The sequence below is a fragment of the Ambystoma mexicanum genome, chromosome 4p (genome assembly GCF_040938575.1).
Source record: "Ambystoma mexicanum isolate Mex_15411 chromosome 4p, UKY_AmexF1_1, whole genome shotgun sequence".
Taxonomy (NCBI): domain Eukaryota; kingdom Metazoa; phylum Chordata; class Amphibia; order Caudata; family Ambystomatidae; genus Ambystoma; species Ambystoma mexicanum.
Window position 1 is genome coordinate 711,472,517 of NC_090927.1, and position 18,225 is coordinate 711,490,741.

General features: G+C 43.0%; 1 protein-coding gene across 2 annotated transcripts in view; it reads right to left on the minus strand.

Moving 5' to 3' along the window:
- Window positions 1-18,225, minus strand: part of IMPG1 (interphotoreceptor matrix proteoglycan 1) — a 1,923,199-nt gene that overhangs the window by 868,190 nt on the left and 1,036,784 nt on the right. For both annotated transcript variants that reach the window (XM_069606284.1, XM_069606285.1), the window contains exon 10: window positions 5,599-5,852. In XM_069606284.1, the coding sequence (XP_069462385.1) occupies window positions 5,599-5,852 (254 nt within the window). The remainder of the gene's footprint in view (window positions 1-5,598; window positions 5,853-18,225) is intronic.

An 18,225-nucleotide genomic window follows, 5' to 3' on the forward strand; every position in this document is an offset into this window, starting at 1 on the left:
ATGACAGAGGTATGGTCACCTACATCCCTCACAAGCACAACCTACCTCCTACATCGGTTTCTTCATGTTTTCTTTGCAAACCCCCTAATTTCCACCTATTACTTTCCGTTTTCACAGAGCACTCTCTTCTTCTTTTCTCCTTTATTAATGTTTGAATATATCTTCCGTCTTCTTAAACTTCCTTTGTTTGCTTTACCTTATTGCTTCTTTTCCCAGCTTTACTTATTTTTCATCTTGTTGCTTGAAAAGTACGGCTGTTAGCAAAGGGTGGTTTCGGCAGAATTTTTGAAAACTATCCATCAGCCCATGAATCTCCAAAACGGGCAGAATCCAGGCCGTTTGTGACACAGCAATGTTCTGCTCTGTGCTGACACTCAGCTCCCCCTGAGAATAAGGGCGGTACCGGGGCGTCAAGAAAAGGCACAGTTTATCATGCTCACTGCCCCTTAAACAGAATCGTGTCCTCAGGGCTCGATTCGCTTCAAGGTGTTAAGTAGAGAAAAGGTTGCAGAAAGTCTTAGCAAACTTTTCGTTACTTAACACCTGTTCTGAAGGTGGCGCATTCTTACAAAGTCGGAACGAATGGACCACTTTCGGAATATGTGTGCCGGTTGCTAGGAAGGGCAGAAAACCAACCTAGCAACCAGCACTTTTGCAATGTTTTTTTTTAAGCCCATTCTCCTGGCAGTCCTCCACTTTTGCAAAAGCTAAAAAGTGGCGCCCATGTATGGTACCAAAATGATACTGTTCGGGTCGCTGTTGTGGAGGAGTTCCATGGTTGGTAATATGACAAGCCCCCAGCCTCGCTGAGGGACCACTCAACAAAGCTGGGAGCGTTCAAAAAATGTGCTCTGTGCTCCTTTCCCCACCATTGTGCAGGTGCATGGTGTTTGTAGCACACAAATATCTATATTACGTAAGATATATATATGTATTCAATGAAAAAAACATTGTTAAATGGACCTTATTGTTCCTGTAAAACCGGAAAACCTCAGAAATACGACAGTTATGGTAAGCTAAGCATCCATAACTCGCGCCACCACTGTGCACTGCTAAGACTAACACCCAGGACATCAAAGATGACATCACATGTGAAATTAATTTTGATGAAAAGTTCCTACATGGGGTTGTGTTTATAATGTTGGTAAAAAGATGTCAGAGGTGATTGAGTAATGTTAAACATGCAATAACTAGCTAACAATTCCAGACTTACTACACACTTGTGCTAGTACAAACAAAACATATGAAGACCCACAATGCATACAAATCAGAGCCACATGCAGGGAAACTAAAGTAAGGAAGAAAGAAACCGCATCATCAGAAAATGCATTAAAGTTTATCTTCATGTATACAAATGAATTGTGTGTTTGAGGCCTGCCTATTGCCCCATGCACGTGCACCATGAGCTGAGACCAAACCCTAAGGAAAATACTTTAAGAACATATGACACGGTTAACATCTAGATATACAGCACCTTTTGAATTTTAATCTTCTGACTGTCAGTGAACAAACCACCTGGCCTAGATATTTCAGAGAACAAAAACAAGTGGGCCAGATATGTGATGTCATCAGTGATGTCATCAATGCCATTTGTGATGTCATCTTTGATGTCCTGGGTGTTAGTCTTAGCAGTGCACGGTGGTGGCGTAAGGTATGGTTGTTTAGCTTACCATAACTGGTGAATTTCTGAGGTTTTTCGGTTTTACCTGTAACCATAACGTCCCTTTAACAACATTTTTTCCTTGAATTTCATAGTTTTTTTAGTGCAACTTAACAATAACGTCCCTTTAACAAAGTTTTTCATTGAATTTCATAGGTTTTTATTAGTGCAACTTAACCATAAAGTCCCTTTAACAACTTTATTTTCAGAGTATTCCATGAGTTTTTACCAGTGCATGCTATTTTCCTATAACTTACTAATATCGTACTTACCGCAATATAGCAACGTTTTTGTCCAATTTACAATGTTTCACTTTAAAACTCTGGTATTTCCAACCTTCTAGCATCATTTTTAACACTTCTATACCTTTTCCACTGTTTTTGCTTCCGTCAACGTCCGCAAAATTCTGACACCATTGTGGACCTTCCGGACAGTGCCACGTGACCACGCGCTTGCGTGCGGCATGATGACGTGTCCATGAACGCGTTTGCACTCGCGTTCCGGGCCTTGCTTCGAGGACAGCTCGAAACTGCATTTTCTACTGATCTGGGAACTTTCAAGCTCAAAATGTACCCTTGCACAGGTCCTACACCTATCCTTACTCATTATCCATTAACAGTCTAGTACAAAGCACATACTTGAAGAATATTAGAAAAACAGCTATTTATCTTATAGATGGCATCAGCTATTGCCATCCCTTCTCCCCAAGACCCACCACCAGCTGGAGAACCAACACAACAAAACAAGCACAGTATTCCCAAAGACAATGAAAAGGACCAAGAAGATGAGGTAGAGGAAGTGCCTACCTCTAACAGCCAGAGAGAATCACGGGTATGGCAGTTCTTTACCACTGTTGGGTATGTACCAAAGGCTAAAGCTACAGAAGTGAAATGCATTGAGTGCAACTTTGTACTCAGTTGCGGACTACCTGGACATTACTCCTACAGGACCACCTCCATGCACCACCACACCAAATCCAACTACTGCAATGCTCTCAGAAAGATTGTTCCTTTCTTAGCAAGTAGTAGGCTGTCTTCCTCCACATCGTCTTCCTCAACCAATACTGTAACCGCACAGCCTACTTCTGTGGGACACAAAATCTCACCAGCTACCTTGCAAGCAATAAAATAGGCTCTTGATCCATATCTTTGGAAGACAACAGTCCTTTATATATACTGAAACACTACTCTGCAGGGGGAAGCAATTTCGACATGCGTTTGAAGCTGCAATCAAGTAGCATGAGAAACACTGCCCACTACCTTAGAACTAACTGATGCCTGTGGGTTTTGGTGCATTATAAATAAATAACTAAATAAATAACTAAATAAATAACGCAGGCTCCGGACCTGTGATGCCTCACTTGCAGCCCTTGCAATGGGGGATAAAGGCCATTAGCAGCCCTGTTTCCCAAAGCGGGGACCCCGGGGTGCTGAAAAATTGATTTTTCTTCCTACAGCGGGATGCCAGTGGCATCCCGCTGTAGGAAGGAAAATCCTTTTCCAAGATGGCCATCATGTAAAGAAAAGGCGGGGTTCAGTACAGAGCCCCTCTTCCCTTTCCATGGCAGCCTGCAGAAGGTGAAGTCAGAACCCTATGGCCATATTACCACAAGCACATTTTTTTCCCCTTTCAAACCTATCCTACTTTCGAATAACTTTACCACATAGCCGGCCCCAGTTGGACATGGCCATTTTAACACCATTTTCTGTCCCTCGCGGTAATGGCCAGTAGCCCTATTGTCTGGCTCATGACCTTATGCCATGACTCGGACAATCTGGCCACTGCCCATGGCCACAGGCTATACCTCAGTCACCACAGGTATATCTCTATTTTTTGTACCTACATTACGACACTTGTCAAAAAGAAACACGGGCACATTTGCAAAACCATGCTTTAAGGTCCTTGCTAATGCCCCTTACACAAGTTTGCTTGAAATCCGCCCATGTTTTATTTTTTTAAAAATGTCAAAATGTATGTACATACAATGGTCATATAACGTAGCCCACACTTGACAAGATCCATTCAGTCTTTACACAAACATTGAAGGTTAGGTCTATAATCTTTCTGAAAACCTTTGTCCACATTCGTCAAATGGCAATAAAGTTATAAGCATCTAAAAATGTTGAGACCCCCTCTAATTTAGCCCCCTCTTGAGAAAGTCCCACCAAACTTTACAAAAACATGGAATTTATATGTAGATTTAAAATAGTTTTGCACATTTTGTGCAGATTCGTCAAATGACACAACATTTATAAGCCTTTATAATATTTTGCCCCCCCCCCTCTAAATGTGTTCCCTCTTCACAAAACAGCTCCATACTTTCTGGACCCATTCAAAATCAAGTCTAGAATAATATTGCAAAATGTCATGCAGTTTCATTGAGTGGCGCCAAAGTTATAAGCCATCCAAGAACTGCTTTTCACCAACCCTGTAATGTACAAATAGGCACAGATGCCCCCGAACATCTGAAGTGTCCGTGAACATCACAGGGCTGTCCGGAACATCCATACTGTTTGCGCACTTTGGGGGTGCAAAACACCAATTTTTTGGCTACTTAGGGCCATATCCCATCCCATCCTCATCACCCCTCACCTCCCCATAGATTGTTTGATAGGTTTGGCAAGTGCATTGTTGTGTTATTTTATATGTTTCTACCGCGTTGTCCACGGACACCACCGGAATGTTGGCGAATTCAACATGGCTGGCGTTTCCAAAAATCTGATGCACTTCATGCTTTTCACCATCCAGTCAGTGGGCACATCCGATGTCCCCGGACATCACGGCACTCTCTAGGCCAATCGGATGCCTGTCCGCGGGCCGAACATGGAAATGGGTCCGTGAAGCATAGCCAGATATCACAACTTTTTTTGGACCTTCCTTTTGGTCATTTAAAAAAAAAACTTGGACCGCTTTTCACCAAATTTACAAAAGCACGCTTTTGGGACCAAACCGCCTCTCCTGGAGCAAATTTGGTGAAAATCCGTCCAGCGGTTTGACCTGTAGGCGTAAGCATAATTATTTTCCATTATGTCTATGGAAAAAAAAATGTAGGACCCCCCTATACACTTGACAGAACCTTGCCAAACTTGACAGAAATGTTCGGAGCGTGCCATATACTTTTTTTGCAAAGTTTGGAGAGGATTCGTCCAGGGGGAGCGAAGTTATAAGCCTCCCAAAAAGTGCTTTTCCAATGAGTTGAGCAACTTAACCATAACTACACGGCTGCTACCGCAGGCCGTGTAATGTATATCACACACGATATACATATTTTCTTTTGCATATATATATATCGATATAATTATATATATATATATATATATATATATTTATATATATATATATATATATATATATATATAGTACACAGCATCACTTTAGTTAAATTTGTGATTACCTAGCTATTTACCGAAACTGCTGCCGAGATTCAATCCACCCGTTTTCTACAAAAACAGGCAGATTGCAGACAGTTCATGACACTTCTGTGTCGTGCACTGCGCTGATGCCAAGGACCACTTTAGAATAGGCGTGGTGCCTGGGCGTCAGGAAAAGGCACAGTGAAGCATGCTATTTAGCATGCTCACTGCGCCCTGTTGAGAATCGGGCCCTCAGTGTAGTTAATGTAATACTGACCCAGACCCCTTCTTCCACATGCCCTGCAAATCTTACAACATCTCAAAACTGCACAATGCTTCTGCATACCACGGGTCAATCTGTATGTTGTATGTATGCGTACAAACATGATCTAGTTTTCAACGTTTTTTTAGGAAAAACAAATGCATATTTGTTTCTTAAAATAGAAAAACTGCCTGGGAGTGGATTTAACAATAGCTCTAGAGGAGTACATGTTGTGTGTATTACATGTTCGTGGGACTCAGGAGGCACAGATGAATACTCTATAACACAACACATAGAATATAAGACTTCAATGTTTTGCTAACCTTGCACAAAGTGGAGTGTCCTGAGATCCACTGGTAGGGATTGGTCATCATGAAGGGCCATGGCGACCATCTCCTGCAGCTCTGTCACAGTGTATTTCTCAGCCACTGTGCCCTCTTCAGCCGTCTCCTCCAGCTCCTGATTGCCATTTTCCACCTTGTTGGAGGCAATCACGGGGTTTTCTTCAATGTCTGGTTTGGCCTCTGAGCCGCCTCTCTGGAAGACCACTGCGTAGCTGACAGCAATGCTGCTTGTTCTGGATAACAGGACAGCAAACAAGAATCACTTAGGGACGAAGGCCTTTGAGTTCGAGTTCAGCTCACTGGAGGACCTCCAATTCTTGGTATCACTGTAGTACCAACTCTTACCCTCCCCAATCCATTAAATAATGGCTACACCAACCTCTCCACATGTTACAGCATGATCAACGTTTGTATGGGCAACATCAGCCACATCTTTTGATTGTGAGCAAAACAGTTTTGAAAGCACCTTTATTAACAATAATTTGCTCAATATCATGGGTACAGTACAAATATGCAGACCAGCAAAGTAAAGGGCAACTTCTGGGAAGAGTGTTCTTATTCCAGCATGTGAGTTTCTGGTATCCATGATTGAGGTACATTATCATCCCATGTAACCGTCACATGGGACTCCTAACATAGATGCAATTTTTAATTAATTACTGGCTCCCACACATGATTACTTTAATCGACCGCTTATTCATTTCTTGCCTGTACAGCATTTTCATGTGCTCTGAAGTGTGTGCTTTGGAGCAGCAGATGCCTTTGGGAAAAGGGCATAGTTATATGAAGATGGTTACAGCTGTGCTATTTGTTGCAGGTGTTTCTGCGTGTGTGAAGGAGGATGCAGTATATACCATGAGTCTTACGTCTAGAGACACAGCACAGGGACCTATACTTTTTTTCTATACTGATTCTAGATCTGTTGGAAGTGGGTGGTACCAAAACAAAGCAAAGGAGGATATGCATTCTGAAAGTTATGAATTTGAAATAGTTCCCAAACGTTGCTTCATTTCTAGTATATGACATGCACAAGGTTGCTGACACTAGGCTTGCGTTGACAGATTTGTTGACACATGGTTTTGAACAAATGCTGAAAAGCCTTCTACAAAAAACCTACATTGATTAGAAATCGGGCAATATTAAAAGATTAAGGCATTATGTGGTGTATTCGTGAAATCTTTGAGCTTTGATATTGATACTTTGAAAGCTTGGCTGCACGGACAATGCAGTTCTTGCTCAAAATTCTGTTGTCATGAAATTCTGGGTGCCAATAGTTTGAATGGATCATTCAACGCCTAGTTTTCCTTTATGAAATACGTTTGTTTTGCCCACACAAATCACCAGGACAAGAGTACTGCCTTGCTCTCCTCTGGGGATAAGGTACAAATGTGTTAAAAAAAAAAACACCAATCTAAACTGCAGTTGCAAAAGAGCAAACAACAGTTCCCGTCAACTGGTTGTCCTTTCTGGTCAGCATCACTTGAATTAGTCAGGCACCAGGATTCACTGAGTTTTACTGAGCTCTTATAGTAATGTGCACCACGCTACAATGAGAAGATCCTCACTCCTCTTGCCCATACATGCTGGTTCCTAAACAGATGCCTGGTACCACCAGCAAACAGAGCCAGGAATTCGATAGATGATGTAAAGCAGCTCAGAATATGAAGCTTGCCATCTCTGGAGACAATCCCGTTTTGACCAGATCCTATCAGCATTCCAAAATGCTCAGAGAATAATAACATACAATTAGTGGCCCCGTATCTAACGGTGCTAAAACGGCTCGTACAAAAATAAGCAACTGGATAGCATTCCTCGTACTGAGCTAAGGGAGGCATTGAGTCAGTGTGCCTTATCTTCAGGGAGCGGTGCCTTTTTTGAACAGGGGACTCAAATAATGAGCAATATGTGTACTAATTATGCCCCTTTGAGAACAAGCACCTCCAGAAGACCCTCCAACTTCTGGTATACCACACAGTTCTCCGAGCTTAAAATGGAACATGAATACTACGAGAACAGATGGTATTCTTCAAAGTTACCTGAGCATGCCCTGTCAGCAAAAATAGCATTGACTAATTATAAAAAGGCTATTTTCAGAGCTAAATGTAACTTTTTAGCCAGAGAAATTACATCTGCAGCGAATCATCCCTTAGAGTTATTTAGAACAATCGCACATTGGTTAATCCTAATGTGAATACCCCAGTGAAGACTTCATCTTCAGACCATGTAAATGCGCTGAACATCTTCTTTAGGGAAAACATTTGGAACATTCTGAATAATATCAGTTCCCAAATGGAGCCTGATAGCATACCCAATTTGAATGCTACTAACATAATCAAGGAAACTACTAGGGTAACGGAAAATGCAACCACTGGGAGTGCCCAGTTTACCTTCAAGCAGGCATCAGAGGAGGACATTTGTAGCCTTTTGTCAAAACTAAAACCTACGAATGACTCCCTTTTTCCAATCCCTGCACTGCTAGCTAAGCGTTTGTCGTCAGAAATAACATTTATGACAGAGTTCGTAAATGCATCACTGATGCAAGGGGTGGTTCCGGTGGCTCTGAAATTGTCAGTTGTTTCTCCAGTGCTGAAAAAGGCTAGTCTTGACCCTGAGGATTATAACAACTATCGTCCCATTGCAGGCCTCCCATGGCCGGGAACATTTTTGGAAAAGATAGCTACAAGCCAGCCCCAAAATGATACTGAAGATAAGGGTCTTCTTCACCCTTTACAATCCGGTTTTCGCCCCAAATTCGGGACAGAAATGGCATCAGTGGCAGTATGGGACGATTAGTTGCAGGCGGGTGATGGAGGAAAACTTCCCCGGCATGTAATGCTCGACCTATCCGCCGCATTTGACACAGTGGATCATGGCATCCTCTAAATCGCAATGTGAATCTAGTAAATGTGGATGCTTGTGCCTTGGCCTGGTTCTCCTCATTTCTTACTGGGCGTAAACAATGTGTACAGGTGGGAGGTTTTATATCTGAAATCCTTTCCCAATGTTGTGGTGTGCCACAGGGCTCTGCACTTTCCCCTCTTTTATTCAACATTTATCTCCGCCCATTAATGGATATTCTGGAGAAACACCATCTTAGGTTCTACTATTACGCTGATGATACGCAGCTGTACATCAGACTTGATGATGTGGGAAATGCTCTTGCTAAGGTTGGCAGATGTTTTGAGGAAATACCCTCTTGGATGGCACAAACCTGGCTACAATAAAACCCCAAAAAATAGGTCATCCTGTTTGGACCAAAACATTTACTGGAGGGGAAATGTAGCCTGCCCTCACCCCTCTTCCTGGGGTCTAGACTTAAATATGCTACTCAGGTAAACATTCTCAGATGTGTTTAGCAAAGTGACCTGGGCTGTAATGGTCAAGTTTCAGCCAAAGTACAATCAGTTTTCTACAACATCCGTCTGCTGCAGCAAGCACTTCCTTATGTACGTGACTCCGACCGTGCTCTGGTTGTGGGAGCATTAGTCAACTCTAAACTAGACTACTGTAATGGGCTCCTAGTCGGAGTTCCAGCCAAACAGATTCATTACCTAAAAAAGGCACAAAATGCAGGAGTAAGATTGGTATTTGGTTCATCTAAAAGCACCCCAACCTCAGGCCCCCGCCGCTCCCTTCATTGGTTAGCGGTAGAGGACCGCATAAAATTCAAGATTGGTTGTCTGGTGTACAAATGCATTAACGGCCTGGCACCAAGTTACCTAATAAATAAACTAAATCTATACTATCCAGCCCGGGCTTTAAGGTCAGAAGTTAAACATCTACTTTCCATCCCAAGGAAAACTGTGTTTCAAGAGGAGATTGCTGCTTCTCAGTTGCAGGGCCTTGACTGTGGAACACCCTTTCGCAGAATCTAAGGAGGGTAAATTCTCTCCTGTTCTTTCAAGCAGGTCTAAAGACCCACCTTTTTAAATAAAAGCTTCATTTTCTATCTGTGAATTTCAATGGCACTAATGTCTAGATGACAAACATTTAATCTAGTCTTTTGTTGCATCTGCGCCAGTATTCAATTTAGTTTGTTGTGTGCACGTTTATGAATAACTCAAATCGAGCCCACAATCCAAAGGGCCCTCGCATGATGCCAGATACGACCACGAGACTTAAGCTCTGCACCTGCCTGAGTACTACAGGGTAAGCAGGAAGAAACACCCACAGCCTGCTGATCCCCATTGCTCATTGTGCCCCCAAATTCCATCTTTGTGCTGGGCTACCTTACACTTATTTTACGAAGGAATTGTATTCCAAAATGGCGGCATCAGCCTTTGTTTATATGTTGACTAGCAACATCCACAGCCGCCGATAGGCCCATGCCCCTTACTTCTTCCACAGCGCGTCACCGGATGGTTCTAGCCGAGCCCACAATCCAAAGGGCCACATCCTAAGGGCATACCTCTGTCTGAACCTGTCTGGATCGGTACAGCGCGGAGGTAACTACACTACCGCCATCACTCACCTCGCCCACGCTGGTAAGATGCCATCGCTATTATAGCCTCTCACGCCCCTGTTAACTAACGGCAATTACGAACATGGAGAAAGACACCCAGCTAACATCTAGTGTCACAGCCTGGCTGTACATATACTGTATCCTGTGCCCTCCCCTGGATACAAATATGACTCCCATGTAATCGGCCGGAGCCCGATGTGCAAACCCCTAATGTGTATGAACATTAAGACTTCACATACTAGTGATTGGTGCAGGCTGGCATGCCTCCCACGGCCTACACCGTTCCTTGTTAGCCACGCTAATAACACTTTTGGTTAAATTAACCGTACAGTGAACCTATGTCACATAACACTGCTGAATGTCTGTTGTACCATACATCTAACCGGTGTGGTAATATTGCGCTCCCTCCACCGTGGAGACAATGCGCCCTACCTGATTCTACTTGCTTATGATTGCATTGTGAACTGTGCTTGCTGCATCTGTCTGCATTGTTGCTCATGATTGCATTGGGGACCTAGCTTGTTGCATCTGCCCATGCATATGTTGGGCTAACCTACATGATTCCACTTGCCCATGTATATTTAGGACTTGCCTATTTGACTTGCACATGCCCATGCCTATGCCGGACTAGCCACCTGACCTGCATTTGCCCATGCCCATGTTGGACTAGCCCATTTGATTTGCATCTGTCCATGCCCATGCTGGACTAGCCTGTTTGACTCCCACTTGCCCATGCAGATGTCGGACTAGCCTACTTGATTTGCATTTGCCCATGCCTATGTTGGACTAGCCTATTTGACTCCCATTTGCCCATGCATGTGTTGGACTAGCCTATTTGATTCCCATTTGCCCATGCATTTGTTGGACTAGCCTACTTGACTTGCATTTGCTCATGCCTATGTTGGACTAGCCTACTTGACTTGCCCATGCCTATATTGGACTACCCTATTTGACTTGCATTTGCCCATGCCTATGTTGGTCTAGCCTATTCTATTTCAAGTCGGACTAGCCTATTCTATTCCAAGTTGGACTAGCCTATTCTATTCTAATTTGCACCCGCATAGAATTATGTTCCCTAGAAAGACTCTGCTGACCTCTCTACTGTTCATTTTACCGTTAATCTACACAACCATGCCCCGAATTACGCATTTACCATGTCCTTTCCTTGACAGAAATAACAGACTCCGAGCTAGACTACCATGTCTCTATGAGCCTATAACTAACAGTATCAAGAATCTAAATCAATGCTCCAGCTATAACACTACCACCCCATACCTTGAGCCAGCACCTAAACTGCCAACGCCTAATGATAAAATCAAGCAACCTAAACTGATCGACATCGAACTCCAGAAACCAATGCCAGATCACTAGTGGCTCATGCCTCAGAAATAGCAGACCTCCTATCCCCTGATGATTTTGACATCCTAGCCGTCACGGAATCCTAGCTACATGACGCAGCGGGCCCAGCACTCAGGCTAGCAATACTCAACAACTATCAAATAATTAGAGTGGATAGACCCAATGCAAGAGGGGGCAGTTTAGCTATCATAGGGAAAGCCAATCTTGACATAAGACTTCTAACTCCACCACCACTCAAATCTTGTGAATTACTCATTGCCAAATTGCCCATCTCCAACTGCTGCGCCTTAACTATTTACCTGATATACAGACCACTGGGGCCTATCGTCACCTTTGAGGAGGGCCTATCTAGTCTTCTGGTCAACAATGTCAACAACTCCTCGCAAATACTAATATTGGACGACTTCAACCTGGGATTTAATGACCCAGAGGACAAACAGGCCCAAACAATAGCAGCTACACTCGCAGAACATGGACTAACCCAAAAAGTCCTTACCCCACACAATCAAAGGAAGGACCCTTGACTGGGTAGCCGATATGAATTGCATAACCACCATTACCAAAATAACCCCACAACTATGGACTGACCACCACTTAATTGACTTCTCCAAAGCAATAGATAAACAAGTATCTGAAACTAAATTCATGGCACCACCGCTCCCCACCAGATCCAAAAAAAACATCAGACCAGACAAACTCCTACCACACCTGCTTCCCTTGATTAACTCTCTCCCAAGTAACTCTGACCCCAACTTCCTTGTTGAAGTATATAACAATACTATGACTGAGGCCCTCGATGATTGCACCCCTCAAACTAAGCAAAAGTAAACTGCAGGCACACCTCAATGCTCTGTTTACTCCCCACCTTAAAGAACTAAGATTACAAAAGAGGAAACTAGAATCCCTATGGCGACATTCCCCTTCCGACGAAAACAAATTACAACTAACCCACTTTGCAACAGCTACAAAAAAGAAATAATTCGGAGCAAAAAGACCTCTTCAACTAAAGAATCTCCAATGCCAGTTCTAACACTAAGGAATTGTTTGTGATCCTTCGGGAGCTAGAATCCCCCACACCTCCACCGGACAGCGTACCTAAAGACAAACAATGGTGCACTAGCATTCAGAATGCCCTATCCAACAAAATACCAACCGTTCAAACTAAAATTGCCAAAAAAAAGCCTCCCTGCCCCCCATTCAGACACAACCCTCTAGCCCAATTAAAGCCACTAACACGCCAGCCCCGTTCAGATTCACCAAAGTTTCCATCCAGGAAACTCAGAAAATGATCGCATCGCTGAAACCGTTCAACTGTAAAGGTGACAGCTGCCCTGCCCAACTAATTAATGATTTTGCGAGAGACCTAGCACCTTTCACCTCAAAGCTAATTAATGCCTCCTTCAAGACTAACACGGTCCCAAGCAACCTAAAAGAATCTTCTCAAGAAACAGACCCTAGACCCTTCCATCCCCACTAACTACAGGCCCATTACCACGGTACCCTTTCTCCTTAAAATAATAGATAGAGTAGCCTACCTTCAAATTCAGAACTATCTTGAAGCTAACCATCTTCTAGGCTCTCGCCAATCCAGATTTAGGCCACAACATGGCACAGAAATGGCTTTAATCTGCCTTAAAACGCAAATTGAGGAGCTCAATGACAAAGGAAACACTGCTATGCTGATCCTCTTAGACCTGTCGGCAGCCTTCGACTTGGTGGACCACGCAGTTTTGTGCAAACACCTAGCATCGGCAGCCCACTTCTCGAGTGACGCTATAGCCTGGGCCCAGTCCTTTTTAGACAATAGAACAATGAGAGTTTTCTCCACATTAGCGGACCCGATCCAGACCACATGCAGTGTTCCGTAAGGCTCTTGCGTCTCGCCAACCATGTATAATATATTTACCAAGCCCTTATTTGACAAATTGGACAAGTTGGGTGTCACCTACACGAATTATGCGGATGAGACCCAGATTCTCATTCCCCTTTCGGGCAACTTTGTCACCGATATGGCCTTAATAAATGAGATATACCTCCTCATTCAGGCATAGATGGCATTCCATGGCCTCTGCCTGAATGACGACAAAACAGAGATCCTGATTCTTGGTTCTGTGACCAACTTAAAAAACTTAACTCCAACTATTCCGCTTTCAACATAGATGGCAATATAATTAAAGTATCTAAAGAAGCGAAAACGCTTGGATTTTACCTTGACTCTACCTTAACACTAAGGAAACAGGCAAACTCCTTGGCATCATCTACCGCTTAAAGATGTAAGCTTATCAGGGGATGCTGACCATTTCTAACAAAAGCCAGCTGTATTATCCTTGCCAATGCCTTAATTTTGTCAAAATTGGATTACTGCAATGCCTTTTACCTGGGAGCCAACAAATATATTACCGACAAATTTGAAACGCTACAAAATAATGCCCTCAGAACTGCCCTGAACATACCTAACAGAGAACAAGTATCTACTATGAGACTATGATTGGCTTAAGATAAGTGACAGGATCCTACTCAAAACAGTCTCCCTAACTTTCAAGTGCCTCAATAACGCAGCTCCACCCTATCTTACTGAGAGAATGATCATAAGAATTTCGACTCGCCCCTCAAGAGCAGTCAACTCCCACTGCCTAGAGATACCTAGATTTAAGCTAAATAAATCTGGTGGAAGTAGCTTCCCGGTAAAAGCTGCTCAATCTTGGAATGCACTACCACTAGATCTCAGAACGTCCCAGACCTGTTTCAGCTTCAGGCGTAACACTCTCCACTGGCTGCGCTCCAATGATGTATGATCCCCTTGACTAACCGCGACATTAACCTTACACCAGCCTATGTAACCTTTTTGTACTTCGCTCTGTATTTTGCTTGCATATTTTTTATTCGGCATCTTGCCTCAATGTACCTTTCTCACTGTGTAACTAAGCTTTAAGTATCCTTTGTACCTTGTTGCGCCCAGTTACCTAAGGGTTTGGTGCGCCCTACAAATGAATAAACAAACAAACAAACAAATCAAATCAAACTCCGTTGATGAGTGGGAGGATGCAGGGATCAAGTAATCCCAGCATGTTTAGATTTCATGGTCGACAGAAGGTCCACTTAGAGTGCGCATGTGCTTCTGACAGAAGTGGACCTTAAACCGCAAAATTTACCAATCATAAATCTTGATGAAATGGATCAGCCCAACTGGGAACCTGGGGAATTACAGTAATTATTTGCAATAAAGTTTTCCTCTAAACTGGTGGCTTCATTTTCCTTACCTCCTAACAGTGTTCTCTCTTCTCATGTTCCTACTTTATGTAGACCAACCAAATATAATCTATTTGTGGCCCTCATAAAACAACTTGTGGACAGTGTTCGAATGGCACATGGTGGCATTTGCCTTGCTGGGACAGCAACCTGGCATTACAGAAAAGGCCTCTCTTAAGACTAATTTTACTAATAATATTAAGACCAACATTTCACTCTAAAACTGTAATATCATATGTGAGTCAACAAAACAAGGGGCGTGACGGTGCAAATGAGAGATTCGTTGTTGCTTGTGTGCATGTGCTGTTATGCCAAAACATGTTCACCAGTGAAACAGGACTCCTGCATGTGTGCCATCTTGGAAACAGTGCACATGGGAAAGGAGGGTTCTAGGTTTTGAACACTGCTCCGCCCTCCCCCTTTGGTAAATCCCTAGCTCCCATTAAAAAAGTCACTCACCCTAATGTTGTCATTGTGGCAGAGGCTGAGCTGGCAACATATGTGCATTTAAAAAAAATGCAGTGCTCAATGCACCCTGTTCCAATCCCCAGAACAGCTGGCGGGATCATCACAGAAATGTATTTTTGCTAATGGCTGCAGAAACAAGCACAATGTCTTTGTGCTGTGCCAAGCAAAGCCCAGGGCTTTGTTATGAAGGCTCTTTCTGTGTTAATCACACAGTGTTCAAGTCAGAGATCTTGGCCCCATGCCACACAAAATAAATAGTATTGGTGCACTGCTGTTAAAGGAAATTCTTTCAGAACTGATAGGAGTGGTGTGCTGATGTTCCTCCAATCAGAGTAAAAAGACTGTGCCCTTCCGAATTAAGAGTGGGTGGAAGTGCACTGTTTTTGAAAATACAATCCTGACAGAGAATAGACAGAATCTACTGGATAGATGACAGGTACCTGCCTGTGCTTTAATTGTACATAAAAGTCTATCTGGAATCAAAATTGGCATCACACTTGTAGACAACGCAATTATGTTGCAGCTATCTAGAGTATCAACATTCAGTTAAGAGGTTACCATATACCATATATATAAAACTACTAGGTTTCTTGTCAGTCTGCAGAATCCTCATCTTTCATTTTAGGTGAAGAAAAATGCTATTGATTGTAAAGGACCCACAGGAGAAAATTCTCAAAATATATTCAAGGGCAAATCAGAGAAGTGCAAGAAATTAGCAAGAAATGCACAAGCAATGGATGCACACAATTCAAAGAAGTGGGTACACCCCAGAGATGTGCGAGTGCAAAAGGAGCACACATTATTAACAGAGGTGGTGAAAAGGGATCTATGTGAAAACTGCAAATCGAAAATGTTGAATCTAAAAAGGCCAAATTTGTTCTGAACATTTCCCCACAATAATGTGCAGGGGAGACCCCTGCAGGGCTGCCCCATAATCCACATATACTTTTTAGAACCCTAACCCCTGCCACGTATAATTGCGGGGTAATGTGCCCCTTGAAATTTGGCATTTTTGAATCTGGCATTTTGGTCCGCTCAGTAATTGGCTGATACCATGAAAAGAAAGCAAATCAAGGATTTAAAGCATACAAAAGGGAACTGCCCAGCAAAGGTGTGAAGAAATGCTCCAAAATTGCGATTTCTAAGTACCAGCCCGTATCACCTCCTGTGAGCTTAAGCCTTGATTGCACGTTACCATAGAGAATCTTGGCTGGGGTGCTCAGAAAAATGTCCTCACACATTTGGTCTATTCAAAAAGTGGAATAAACATCCGAAAAGGCAGTGCAACTGATTTGTCCACCAAAGCAAGTGGTGCAGACCACTCCAGTCCCAACCCTGAAGGCAGGATGAAAGGATAACACAGTGAAGCAGGCACACATCTCCAACATGGCCAATACACCAGGCACCATGCTGCTGTGATGTATGATAAGGAGGAGGAACATGCCCTTCCAAATGGCAAATGAAGAGGCCAATCAAAGGTATTGTGTCCCTCCCCATGTAATACTGGAGATGATTAGACAGTGGGGGAGGAGCCTTGCCGCACGCACAATGTGAGGGCATTCCTTATCACCACAAGTGAAGCTAGTACCAGCCTGGCATTGTTTTACCACAGGCTTCTTTCAGAGTGCCAGTAGCATCTCAGGAGGGCTACACTGGGTTCTTATGGTGATCCTCCCATCTGCCTGTCAACACAGAATGTAGCCTAACTCTAAGCAGGCTGTCCTAAACCCAAAGCTGCTGTCTTGTAAAACGTGATACATTCATGAACATATGTGCCATGGAATGTAACTAATCGGGATACGTTCTGAAAATCCCCATCTTCTGACACATGGTTTGCTTTCAATTCATTTACTGTTGTATGGTTATTGTGAACCTGTGGGCTAGACACAGCAATCTTAGAAATACACCAGAAAGGCAGTCGGTCATACAGTGAGCCCGTCTCTCTGCAAATACCCAAGCAAGCTGGAATAGCATGAAGAAGAACCAGCAACATTATTTCTCCACAATACAGGCATCCAAAGTGCATCTCAGTGAAGGTGCTGTAACACGTAGGGATGCTGGCTGGTGAGGATCAGGCCCCTCTCAGTGAATCTGGGAAGGCTCCCTCCAACAGTCTTGCCTCTTCATTGCAGTTTTAATAACAGTTGTTTTATAGAGTGATAATGAAGTGTATGCTACAGACTAATGAGCAGATCTTTCATACACAAAATGCTTAGTTTTATTTAATTCTTTCCTTTTAAATTTGTTAAACTTCTGCCAAGTCCACTCAGTCTGCTGTATTTGCTCAGGCAACAGGGGAAAACCCAGATAGGCACCAGCACGACACATGGCCATGATTTTCAAAATTTGACACAGGAACACATGTGGAGACAGAGGTTAGCTTTTCTGATATATGCCTGCTACTATGTACTCACAAAGCTTTGAACTGGAGAAAATGTGGAAATGCTCCAGGCATCATTTAATGTTCCCCTAGTTATGGCTTTGTGAATACTGTATAAGGTGTAAATCTAAGAAACCCATATTCTTATTTGCACCAGAATAAAACTTTGTGGATTTAGCAGTAAATATGTATCAGTTGCACGGAAGCTGTGCTGCAAATAGTCTCCACCTAGGGTGGAAATATCCTAAAATTTAGAGTCTCTTTAAGTATTGTGATGATGGATTATATTTACTTTTTCGCTGTGGCCTGAATATGTTATTTTTTGTAATTTAAAATGCAATGTGGGCGACACGAGGAGTTACCAGAGAGTAGACCAGCCAGGCAGCACATTTTTGTTGTCTTTCCAAATATTTACCGTGCCTGATATTTCTACAAATATGTGGTTCCAGCCTGAAGATGTTCTTTTCTTCTGGGGCAGTGTGTCTGGATATTATTAGCTTTTTAGTCATGTAAACCAAACAGAGAGGTAAGCTGCCTTTAACAAATCTCACTTCCAAGGGAGGGCATTGCAGTGATGGCAATAGAATAACAAAAACAATATTTGCTGTTATATAAAGCTTCATGCTAGATTGCGTCACTTGTAATCTTTAAAATATTCATATAATCACTAATCTAATGGTATTTATGA